Source organism: Penicillium pulvis, assembly GCF_028828015.1.
Source record: "Penicillium pulvis strain IBT 33274 chromosome Unknown contig_23_segment0_segment0, whole genome shotgun sequence".
Taxonomy (NCBI): domain Eukaryota; kingdom Fungi; phylum Ascomycota; class Eurotiomycetes; order Eurotiales; family Aspergillaceae; genus Penicillium; species Penicillium pulvis.
The window spans coordinates 913,242-925,026 of NW_026643075.1; the positions used below are offsets into that span (position 1 = coordinate 913,242).

At 47.5% G+C, this 11,785-nt stretch overlaps 6 protein-coding genes across 6 annotated transcripts; 2 read left to right on the forward strand and 4 right to left on the reverse strand.

Moving 5' to 3' along the window:
- Positions 1-861: 861 nt before the first annotated feature.
- On the reverse strand, positions 862-1,287 carry N7503_004616 (uncharacterized protein; the record flags this gene model as incomplete). The annotated part of the gene is made up of 1 exon (XM_057064163.1): positions 862-1,287. One exon carries the CDS (start codon positions 1,285-1,287, stop codon positions 862-864), a length of 426 nt encoding a protein of 141 aa, XP_056921906.1.
- Positions 1,288-3,055: 1,768 nt separating this feature from the next.
- On the forward strand, positions 3,056-4,684 carry ergS (the record flags this gene model as incomplete). The annotated part of the gene is made up of 1 exon (XM_057064164.1): positions 3,056-4,684. The coding sequence occupies one exon, from the start codon at positions 3,056-3,058 to the stop codon at positions 4,682-4,684; it is 1,629 nt and encodes a 542-aa protein (XP_056921907.1).
- Positions 4,685-5,184: 500 nt separating this feature from the next.
- N7503_004618 (PX domain-containing protein YPT35) lies at positions 5,185-6,023 on the reverse strand (the record flags this gene model as incomplete). Its single annotated transcript, XM_057064165.1, has 4 exons — positions 5,185-5,257; positions 5,305-5,362; positions 5,413-5,533; positions 5,592-6,023. The coding sequence occupies 4 exons, from the start codon at positions 6,021-6,023 to the stop codon at positions 5,185-5,187; spliced, it is 684 nt and encodes a 227-aa protein (XP_056921908.1).
- An 897-nt stretch (positions 6,024-6,920) lies between these two features.
- Positions 6,921-8,075, reverse strand: N7503_004619 (zinc-binding alcohol dehydrogenase family protein; the record flags this gene model as incomplete). The annotated part of the gene is made up of 1 exon (XM_057064166.1): positions 6,921-8,075. The coding sequence occupies one exon, from the start codon at positions 8,073-8,075 to the stop codon at positions 6,921-6,923; it is 1,155 nt and encodes a 384-aa protein (XP_056921909.1).
- Positions 8,076-8,361: 286 nt separating this feature from the next.
- Positions 8,362-9,648, forward strand: N7503_004620 (Zn(II)2Cys6 transcription factor domain-containing protein; the record flags this gene model as incomplete). Its single annotated transcript, XM_057064167.1, has 3 exons — positions 8,362-8,439; positions 8,490-8,741; positions 8,803-9,648. 3 exons carry the CDS (start codon positions 8,362-8,364, stop codon positions 9,646-9,648), a joined length of 1,176 nt encoding a protein of 391 aa, XP_056921910.1.
- Positions 9,649-10,012: 364 nt separating this feature from the next.
- N7503_004621 (acyltransferase family protein) lies at positions 10,013-11,433 on the reverse strand (the record flags this gene model as incomplete). Its single annotated transcript, XM_057064168.1, has 3 exons — positions 10,013-10,677; positions 10,725-11,349; positions 11,398-11,433. The coding sequence occupies 3 exons, from the start codon at positions 11,431-11,433 to the stop codon at positions 10,013-10,015; spliced, it is 1,326 nt and encodes a 441-aa protein (XP_056921911.1).
- Positions 11,434-11,785: the final 352 nt, after the last annotated feature.

Sequence of the window (11,785 nt, forward strand, 5' to 3'; positions counted from 1 at the left end):
TTGCGGAGAATTGTGCAAGCCCCGCTTACAAAAACCGGGCAATTGGTGGGGAATGCTGGCTCGCTTATGACATCCGGGACGCGGCGTAACTTCGTCAAACTGAATTAGCACTTCGCAGATTCGTCGGTCGAAAGATGGCGGAGCTTATTATGGATGTCCCTGGCGGTTTGCGGAGACTAACCGCAGAACTGGCCAATCACGCCTGCCAAGGCTCCACAACGCGGCCTTGGCCCGAAGCTTAATTAGCCAATCAGTGTGTTTGTTATGCCCATGCTTCTACCTCCAATCTACGCTGCTGATTATTTCCTAATCAAGTCCTTACCTCCATGGCACGATGTAGATAACCGATGCAGGTACGTAGTAGTCTTCCAACGTCCTGGATCTCGGTTTCTAGTCCCGTAGCTAAATGTGATCTTGGACCTTCCAAGGCTGGAAACGCGCTCTGCGGCATGTAGCTCCACAGTCCCGGTATCTCCTATCTCCGACCGCGAGATGTACTAAATCACTATAACCTAAAATCAGTCTTACCACTTTACGTCTCAAGAATCCTTCTGCAAGCCTGTAAAAAAATGCGCTAATACAGTTTGGACATAGCTTATTTTAAATCATTGAAATATTTTCAAATACCTTTCCATGTCTCCATAATCCTGTTTTCGAATTATTCATAGAAGCTTTTCAGAGACAAATCATGCAAAGGAACCGAAAAAGGAAATCAGAAGAGATAGGATGGAGCCAACAGGTTGTAAGAATCTTTCTTTCTTGGTCACAATAAGAAGAATAGTTCTTCCAAAGCCGCCACCAACCCTCAGTTGACTGCTGCAGACTAGAAGAAGACAGAAACATCACAGTCGCCGTCACGATTCACGGCCTGTTCCTTTGTGGAATATAAATTGACAATGGCATCATATACATGTCCATCCGAGTCTTCTTTTTGGTGCACAGCTCCTGGAAGCGGGTGGTCAGATCCTCTCCCTTTGATGCTGAGGTTTTCAAAGAGCAATAGCCACTACAAAATACTCCTGCCATGATGTCGCAAACTGACTTTCCATTTTTGGCGAACTTGTCTGAACCGTTTTCACCGAGGCAAGCTGCTGTAACGTAACGAGTAGAATCAAGAGTGCTAGGATCGCAGACCATCCTTGTGTCACCTGCCTCAATCACGACGCTCCATTTGCCTCCTACACAATTCTCATCACAACCTTTATTGGTGCGGCAGTCTTGACCAAGGGTGCATTTTGCAGTAGCGGACGCGGTGAAAAGCTTGGCAATGATGGGAAGCAGCTTCATGATGCTTTTGTTTGAGCGAAAATAGGACCTGTCCATTGGTCAGTGAAATACATGGGCCAATAACAAGGCTTCAGGAACTGACTAGAAGTTGCTTTGCAAGTCAGACAATGATAGATGATACGTTATATCAGATCGAACGGCACAGATGATATGAATCAATCATGTATCTGGTTAATACATATCAATACATCTCATGGTAAGGCCAGATCACCCTCCGACAGAAGGCTTTTCGAGAGGTCTAATTTTCAACGGTCAAATTCAATGTTGTGCCTACATCGCGTCTTTTGCCTGGACTGCGCCGCAAGAGGCGGTTGCTGTGGCTGTGGCGGATGCCTTGCGATCGGTATGAATAGCCAAGTTACTTGGTATCGAGAGTTGCACGTTTGGGTGTGGCTGAAGCTTGCAACAAACCGCAGGAATTCTCCAGGGCTCAGATGCATTCAGAAGTGAGCATGTCTAAGCTAAATTTACATTTTTTCTAAGATGGGGAATTTGTCCAAAATAAAGCTTGCCAAACTTTGCTATGTATATCGCAAATCATTCCTAAAGTGGACCCGCGGACTCAAATCAAACCCCTTTCAAATTTAGACAAGCGCCCGGTCACGCGCTAGCAGGCTCGGTCATTATTTGAGAGCTCATCTGATGTCCAAGAATAGTAGTTCATAGGCAACTGCTTCCCTACATATTGTACAGGAAAGTCCGTCCACTCGGAATGGGGTCATATGTATAACCAAAAATTCAAATATGATATTCTTCTCGTTTGATGGTAACGGTAGCTTAACTGAGCGATTGTATATGTGTTTAGACTTATGCTTAAGGTTATACCCTCGGTATACTTTGACCCCGAAGTCTGGTAGCTTGTGTCAACCATGGTGAGTGCAACTTAAGAACTATGTGGACCTCGGAACCCGGGGAACCCGATGTTATTGTCTATACTAGGCAGCAACTAAAAGTCAGCATCGTCTTACTGTGTAGCCTTCACGCTAGTGTAAGGACCGGACCATCGGCGGATATAACCGGTCAGCCACAGCCTCAATGATTTTCAGGGCTCTTGACTGCGGAATCTCGGAATCTCGAAACAGGAAAAGGCCCTGAGAAGTGCCAAGCGCCCCACTTTGATGCTTGACCAAAACGTTAATCCCAATCTAGGCGTACTAATGGCGTCATTTTCTTTCTTCGCGTATCTCAGGCACCAGCATTTTGACTTTATTCCGATATTCCATGTATTACCTAATGTATCACCTGTAATAGGGGTATGAGGGATATTCCCATAGATTCCTCTGCAGAAATAATGGCTGCCTTCTCGTATATTTTGGGTCGCCCCACTTCAGCCCTGCCGTCAGGGTTTTCTTTTATATTCTACCCTTTGGCACGCATCGCGATTGGGTCATTTGTTTATTCCCGAAGCTACATTATATGGTTGCAATGGACAAAAATAAAACACAAGGCTGAGTAAGTTAGGTCTGCCTCCATGGAACAAAAGTGAATGGTTTTGGGTCTAGACATGGGGGGATCCATAGTACTGTAGGACATGCAAACGTAGAGACGGAAGGTTCGACGCTGGAGGTGTCATGCCCTGTAAAAGTCTAGGGCTGTGCTTTCCAATTTTAACTTCTTCCTTTGCGTATTCCATTTCAATTTCTTCATTTTTCTGTCAAATCTGTCCCTTTTTCCTCTTCACTCTCCTCAAACTCGCATCCTTGTCATTGATACAATGCTCTCACAATCTTCATTCCCTGACAGACCTGTACCACCCATCATTATCACCATGTCTGATTCCATGCAATCTATCGCCCCCATATCCTCCACCCCTGAGAAGAAGAAACGACCTCGACGTGTTCGCAAAGCCAAGAGCCTGGATAGCGGTACAAAACCCAAGAAATCAGTCCTTCTCGACGAGCTGGGTGACGCGTTAGTCGACCAATTCTATATTCCTAGTCTGGACCATCGGTTGGAGACCCCCAATGTATCCGTCGTCGACCATTTGCGCACCAGCCTCCATGCAGCACCGATTTCCGACGCCAGCTCGGTCAGCAGCAGTCGCGCATTGACTGCAGTTGAAAGTCACGTCGAAAGTACACCTGCAACAAGTCTGGATGACCCTGATACGCGTGATCATGCCCTGGACATCTCAATCTCTGCATCGTCTACCGGGATCAGCCGTACCGAATCCAAAAGTGAGCCGCCCCGGGCCAACAAGAACCGTGACCAGGGAGACATTTTCTGTTTGGAAGATTTCTCTACGATGACTGCCATCCAACGATTGACAGCACAATATGGTCGGGTAGCTCACATGGGTATGTTGGACCATAGCTACCGGTTCTTCGTGAACAGTGCCCGGACGGCAGCATTGTCGTTTAAGGTTCAAAACCGGGTGGTGATTGTAGGTGGAGACCCTCTTTGCGACCCAAATCCAGTCGCAATCAGGAATCTGCTCGCCGAGTTCGCAGTATATCGAGCCCGCCATCATTGGGGAATAGCCTTTATGGGAGCGAGTGAATCCTTCGTTCGAGATTACGTCGAAGCCCAACCAGAGAAATGGACCACCATCCGCTTCGGCACTGAGCGTGTACTAAATCCCCAGACCAACGATGTACTTCTCGAACGAAGCGGGAAACGAATAGCCGTACAAAACCGACAGTTGCTCAATCCCCAAAAGGGAGGCGTGAGCTTAGGTCTGTATGTTCCAGCGATCCATGGCACAGATGCCCAGCTCCAATCAGACCTTGTCGCCCTTTATGATGCTTGGCGCGCCGAGCGCAACGACTCCAACGGCCCGCAGGCATTTATCACAGTATACGACCCCTTTGCGCTGCCCAATCTCATGACATTCGTATATAGTCGTGGATCGGACGGACGAGTTAATGGCTTTGCTGCCCTGCGACGTCTGGGCTGCAGTGGCTATCATGTCGACCCATGCATTGCTGCTCCGGGCAGTCCAAAAGGAATTAGTGATTTGCTCATCGTCGCCGCCATGGCCCTGCTTAACCGTGCCGATGTCTCTTATCTGGGCTTTGGCTTTGAGCCTGCCCAGACCTTACTACCTGAGGATGTACGCGGCATGCGAAGGCCACTGGATGGTCTGACACGAGACTTATACGGCCACACTTTCCTGCGTCTTCCGATTCATGGCAAGAAGGCCTACCATGATAAGTTTCGGCCTGATTCCACGCAGGATTCCGCATTGTATCTGGTTTTTCCGGATGGTGTGCCAGGGCCAAGACATTTGCTCGCCATGATGCACATGGCTAATATTAGCTTGCGAAAGATGATTTGGACTGATCTACGGACCATGCTGATCGATCGCAAGTCAAAATTCCCAAAGCCGTCGTCCTCTTCCTCGGAGGCCCCGATTGATGCTATTGATCAGCAACCTTCTGTGGCTGTGAATGGGTGACCCTGTTTCATTCAAATTTATAAGCACTCTCTGTCAAAGCTATCTCGAGGTTCATTCAGACCACAGAACTTGTTCGCGGTTTCACTATTGCTGTATCATATCGGGCATTGAATTGTTGTATCATATCACGGGTGTTATTGTTTGTTGTACGATGGGTCCAAGGCTTCGGTTGTCCAGACCTAACGTTCTTTGTCTTTTACCTTTCTTTTGTCAGATCGCATTTTCACACTCCAACTGATTGAGCTTCCAAGCTTTTCTTGTCTCCAGTGTTTTTTCCAAAGCCAAACAAATCTGTCTTGCTTTTTGCCATGCCAACCTCCACCACATGCTCAATCTAGTCAGGAAGGAACACGAAGAAACCGGGGTTGGAAAATTCTGTATTCATTTCCGCAATGTTCCTATGCAAGGAGTTCTGGCTCCAAACTCCAACGTAAAGACAGTACGCTCTAAATCATGACATACTATACACGGACTTATCCATGAACCGAGGTATTAGATAACTAAGAAAGTCGACCAAAGAGGAAGTCTTTGACGACAGGTGAGCTTGAGAACTCGGGATTCAAAAGCACACAACTGGAAGTGATTAGTCAGGATCAAAAGGGGCATTCTGGAGGACTTACTTGAGGAAATATTCCAGGCCAACTCGCCGCTGTTCTAGAAAACTGGGCCGGAATTTGTCTATCATCATTAGCCGCAACTCTCCTGGGAAAGACATTCAGTAGACATACAAAATACGCTCTTCGGAGGAAGAGCAGGTAGAGCACTCTTCGCATGCGGGAAAGAAGAAACAAGCCGTTGTCGCAGATCGTCAAACTCAGAATACCTCATACGAACAACCATTGGACCTCCCTGTCAGAAACGAATTAGCATACGACAAAGTCATCCGTACTCTGGCCTTCAAACTCACATCCAATGTCTGGATCCTGCAATTCCATACAACATAAGCTCCCACCCCCGTCTTCCCCTGCACAACAACATGATCCTCAATCAAGACACTTTGCGCCCACAAGCCTCTACTCGTTTCGCATTCCGGATCAGCCGTATGATCCTCCAACGTGATCATCGCTGACCGGGCAAGTGAGGTCTGTGATGCGCGGGAGATAGTGCGGTCATGCCGTTGCCAGTATGGAGGGACGACACCAGAAACGGCTCTTGAGTGTCCTGATGTCTGCGACGGAGATCTCGTGTCATCTGTGGGGCCATCTATCGGATCATCAGCGTGTGGGCTGGGGTGGGAGCTGTGATTGGAGTCATGTTGTTCCGTAGTGCTGGGGGTGATATCATCGTGCGGAGAAGGGCGGGAGTCCGCCGGTCGGGCCTCCTCAGGAGCTGACTCCATCCATTAGATATTCGCGAGTCACGTAGGTCTGTTGCTGCTGCAGTCCAGTGCCTTGTTAGCGGGTTGTATAAGTTTGCGATTTATGTTTCATTGTATAAACTAGCACGTGTGGGGTGTGCATAGTGGTCGGACCCCCCCATGCGGGGAGAGTAAGGGGGAAGCTTGAAGAGTGATCGGGGGTTTGAGGGTTTGAGGGGTTTAGGTATGGTGAATGAACGATATTACGCGGTGGTTGATTATCGCAGGTAGTGTAATACGAGATGCACTGACCTTGAAACGGACCGAGTCCAAGCGGATAGGAGTGTTTTACGGGTGAAAGTCTATCGAGGAGGTTGGCGTTGAGGTCTGCGGGGAGGTTATGTAAGCTACAGTCCCGGATCATGGGCAATGTATGTTGTTTTTATTTAGCTACAAGAGTAATATGGATGTTATACTCACCTCGGGATCGTTTATATAGATTGTATGGGCATACCCCATTTAATAGAGTTTCTTAAAGTGTTAAATAGGGTATTAATGCAAAACGGAGGTGTGAAGGGGCTGAACGTTGGGGCGGCAAAGGACCCACCTTTCCGCTAAGATGGTGCTGTCCATTGTGTTCCAGAAGCTGCCTTGCTTTATTCAGGGTTTGGTGCCACATGCTAGATATACAATATAGGGATGGCGATCACACCTGAATAATACAAATTTCAATTGCGTCGTAGCTTCCATCGTCTTCCTGATTTCGGGAACCAATAGTTCGGAGAAGACAATCTACAGTGAATGAACAATAAATTAAACGTTGATCTCGACATTAATCCCCACTAATTTCTAGAACAGTAACATAAACGTAAGAAGTATTGGCAAACAAGGCTCGCAATAGACAAGCATTTGACACCATCGTGTCTCTTCAGTGCCCCCTCAGTCTTTCAAAGACACAACGACCTTTTTGGCAGATACCTTAGTCTTATGATAATTTAAGGCGGCTTGAATACTTTCCAGTCCATTTCCTACTACAACTGGCTCTGGCGATGCCAATAATTTGCCATCTTCCAGAGCCTGAGGTAGATAGTCTCCATAGATAGCCTTGCCGACTCCATTCTCAACCAAAGATGTTGCGAAAATCAAGTTGTAGTCAACGCCCATAGTCTTGGACTTGAACCAATAGACCAAATTTCCAGTAATGTACAAGAGCATGGTTTGCAAGATTGGAAAATGCGCCGAGAGCTTGTCAGGAACCGGATAAGCGGCTAGGGAAACGAATCTTTTCCCATCGCAACGAGCCAGTATATCCATGCATCGCTTAGTTCCTTCATGGGCCATGGAAATTGCACCGGCCACTTGTTTCCCCTTGAGGGCGGTCACCATGTCATCCACGACTGTCTTGCTCTTGTAATTGAAGACTTTTGCGGCGCCGAGCTTCCTCACGTAATTGAAATTGTGTGGAGATGACGTTGTAAAGACTTCGTAGCCTGCGCGCACAGCAAGTTGGATAGCACTGCTCCCCACACTAGTAGAGCCTCCCCAAATCAGTACGGTTTCGCCCTTCGGCTTGGAATTGACGGAAGGTAGCTGAAGTCCAAGCTGTTCTGGTACAAACAGACCACAAGCAGCCGTGGAAGTACCCAATGGAAGCACACAGGCGTTTTCATACGACATGTGGTCCGGAATGGGTGATGACATATGGTCCAGAAGCACGACATAGAGTTGGAAGGCTCCTTCGGCACTGTTGTTGCGCTTTTCATCTTTGCCGACAGCATGGCCGACGACGCGGTCTCCGACTTTGAAACGTGTCACTTGCGGACCAACCTCGACTACTTCTCCTGCCACATCGGATCCTAAGATGCAAGGATATCCGATCCATTTGTACATCATAGATGTTCCGAGATCCTGCAGTCTCCCGTCGACGATGTTGACGGCAGTGGAGTAATTTCGGATGACAATTTGGCCCTCGAGCGGACTAGTGTAAGGTGCTGGCTTCACCTGGAGGGGGTGAACTTTGTTACCCGTGAGCCATGCGGCGTGGTTCTGGAACATAATGCGCGTCTTTGAGGAGGCGGAAGTGTTGACGTCCATGGCGCCTCTATGGGGTGATAACTAGAATATGTAAGAGATGAAAAGCCGTAGACTCAAAGTTATGATTAGTATTTATACCCAGAGCTGGAGCTTTTTATCATCAAATCTAAGCGGCATTCGGGATTAAGGGTAAGCATTGAATCCGAATGGGGGTTAGCGCAAAGGATAAACCGGGAAAGTGGGGCCAGTGAATCCGAGTCAAGGTTAGCGTGAACTGTAAGCATGCGTTCTTATCACGTCTCGAGAGCTTCCAGGACACATCACGCCATTTTCGCGGTAATCGAATATGGAAAAACGTCGTAAAATCCAGCCCCATAGAAAGTCTCGACGAGGCTGTACCAATTGCAAGCTTCGCAGTGTCAAAGTACGCCATCTAAGTGATTTCCTTGTTTCCGAGCCCTGACTTCGCCCCAGTGTGACGAGAAGACACCAGCGTGCGAACGGTGCATCGCCTACGGTGTAACTTGCAGCTATGATCGGACAGTCTCTACTCTCCGGCCTCCGATGGAAAACATCATGACTCCCGTTTTGCCTCTCGAGCCATCGTACTGGACGCAGCCGAGCGACCAAATTCTTGCCAAGTTTCAAGTTCGGACTGCGCCCACTGTTAGCATCGGCAAGCGGCTGGAAATCTATCAGAATGAGGTGACTATGTTGGCATCATCGGTAAACTTACGTTTCCTGTGGCAGTTGAGTTGAGCCGCTGCTAAAATGCATGTTCTACCAGCACCCATTCTTGATGCACGTGATAACCACCCTGACCCTGATGCATGACCGGCATTTATCGATGACGGACAATCTGCAATATTACCCACACCTCGTACTGGCAGAATATTATCACTGGCATCGAGCCACAGTGTTGTTCAACGATCGGCTGTCGAAATTACGGCAATTCCATGGAGAGGAGACATCTGCCTCACGAGTTGCTTTGCTTAGTACGGCAGCTATCCTCTGGACTATATCTTTCTGTCATATCGAAGCTAGGACTTCACAGGAAGCGTGGCCACTCAAGCCCACATCATCGTCAGATTTAAACTGGTTACGTATGAACAGTGGCAAAGAGCAGATATGGAAAGTCACCCAATCATACCGCCCAGATCCCGTCTCTATGGCCTTGGCTTCCATGCGCGCCCCCGTAATGCTCACAACCCCCTATAACAACAACAATACTATTTTGAATGATATCCCGCCGGCTTTCATTCGTCTCTTCAATCTCGCCAATCATGACAGTCCACAGGATGATAGCATAGACCCACACTACACTGTCGGCGTGCAGGTTGCCCAAGTGGTTTTTGTGAATTGTCCCGTATACGTGACCATTCTGAGATTTGTCTCATTTGTTAGTGGCATTTCCTCGGAGGTCAAGGGACTGCTAGAAGAAAAGGATCCTCGTATGCTGTTGGCCCTGGCTCTTTGGTATGCGAAGTTGTATCAATTGGGGATTTGGTGGATGTCGCGGCGGCTACTACTAGAGGGCCAAGCTATTCGTATCTACTTGAAGCGATTCTTTTCCCACGATGCCGACATTCAGGCTGTTTTGGAAATACTTCAAACGGACTTCCCACTGAGATAATTGAGTGGTTCAGATCCCATGCAGCGGGCTCGTACGCCGGAGGGGCTACGTTGCCGCTCATTCTGGCCGGCGAGATTTCCGCATTACGGTTTCTGATTACATGACATACATAAGATACCATGAGCGATACTTATTTGTATATCTATTATCCGCTACTAGAAGCTAGTATAAGGGGCTCTAAAAGAGGTTTCCCAGTGTCTTCCTCTCTCTAAAATTAATCTTGTTGCGTCCTACTATATACTATTTACATTCTCCAAATTTCATGCCATGCTATACCTAGGCAGTCTTTGAAAAGATCAGGTTCTCCCATCATCCTCTTTCATTCCTTTTGCGAACTCCTAAGCCTATATACAAGCCCGGGCTATCAAGATTTCAAATATCCACCTAGTATGCCTTCCCCGACAGCCTCAAGCCCATCCTTTTCGCTATCATTCTCACCAAATGCTTTCTTGCGCAGCCAGGATATCAGTCTCTCGCATACAGGGTCCACATGTAGTGTCCACAGGTAAGCGACATATACCAGCGTGATGTAGAACAATGGTATAGCAACGGCAAATGTCGTGAATCCACCCCTCTGATAATACATAGGTTTCCCTTCTTTGTCCACGGGCGCCTTCTCAAAAAGACACTTTCCATATATCACCCACGATAAAACGGTGCGGATAAGTGTATCATGAAGGAGGTATATAGGAAATGAGATACGGCCAAGGAAGTTCATGAACGGGTGCGCGAGGATTCGACGGCCATCACGAGAGAAGAACATGCCATAGACGAAAAGGGTTGTTCCGAGAGAGTTGATATATCGATTGACGTCGCCGCCAGTGGGGACAATATATTGACCCATTAAGTCTAGGGCACGGCTCCATGACGCCCATGATGAGTTTTCATCGGGATATGAAGCGAAGAAAAGACCACTCAGAATCATCATGGCCGAGATCGGTGCGGGTACAATCGAGGTGGCTTGGGAACCGTAATCAGCGTTCAACACAGCTAGGAATATTCCAGCGTAGGTAGGCATCTCCATGAGAGCTGTTATCATTAGATGTAGTTCAATGTATATTATTAGGGAAACTCACCTTCGCCGCCCAACCAGGCATAACAGTAAAGAGAAATAAGAAGCAATTTAGTAAATCTCCGAGTGGTGAATGTAGTTGCCAATAGAGTCAGGTAGACCAGCATAGACGCTTTCAAGAAGAAAGGGATTGTCCAATATGTAGGATCATAGGGCGATACACCGTTTTGCCAAAACATCACCCAGTTCCGAAATAGGCCTATAATCGCATCATGAAAGGTGGGACCTGGCGGTGCGGCGCTAGCAACCACCCTAATCCAGGGCGCGTCAACCGAGCATGCGAATCGAAAGCCATTCAGCTGACAGACAAGCCATATCCCCAAAAGCGCCATATTTGTTGGTACGATGAGTCTTGCGGCCCGAATAATCGTATTCGTAGAGAGTTTTGCGAGGACACCACTTTGCTCTCCATTGCGAATATGTTTAATTGATTGGACAGAGTTCACATATCCGGTGATGAGGAAAAATAGAGAGACTGAAAACCGGCCGGCAACTATCAGTCGCAAAAAGGGTTGCTGGAAAAGGTATACTACGCCATTCTCCGTAAGTGCTGGTGAATTCAACCAGTTCGCAAAGGCGGAGCAAAGGTGATAGGTCACGACTATAAGCGCTGCAATTCCACGAAGACCCTGGTTCTCTGTTAGTCACTCATATAAGGCTTAAACAGGGATACTCACATCGATCCAGTTATCAGATCTCTTCTTAGGAGACATCTTGGACTATGCGGCTAGGTAGACAGATCATGAGGAGACTGAGTTCTAAAGCAGGTGCGCTCCATGTTAGGTTTTTGAATAGACCAACAAGACCCTCCGGTCTTGAGTTGTTTTCCGAAAGCATCCAATCTTAATTCGTCCATCATCTTTCTGTAGTTACCGGTTGCGGTAATGTTTACTGCGTCCACATTTTACATAATCACAGAGCAGAAGATCAATGAAATGTAATCAGTGTATATCAATAAACTCCTATGGCCTGATTTGTCAATATGAATTAACATTTCTCACATTTAAACTAATTTATGCCACACTTGGATGCCTAGATGACGTCAGAGTTGCCCAGCCGCGTCAA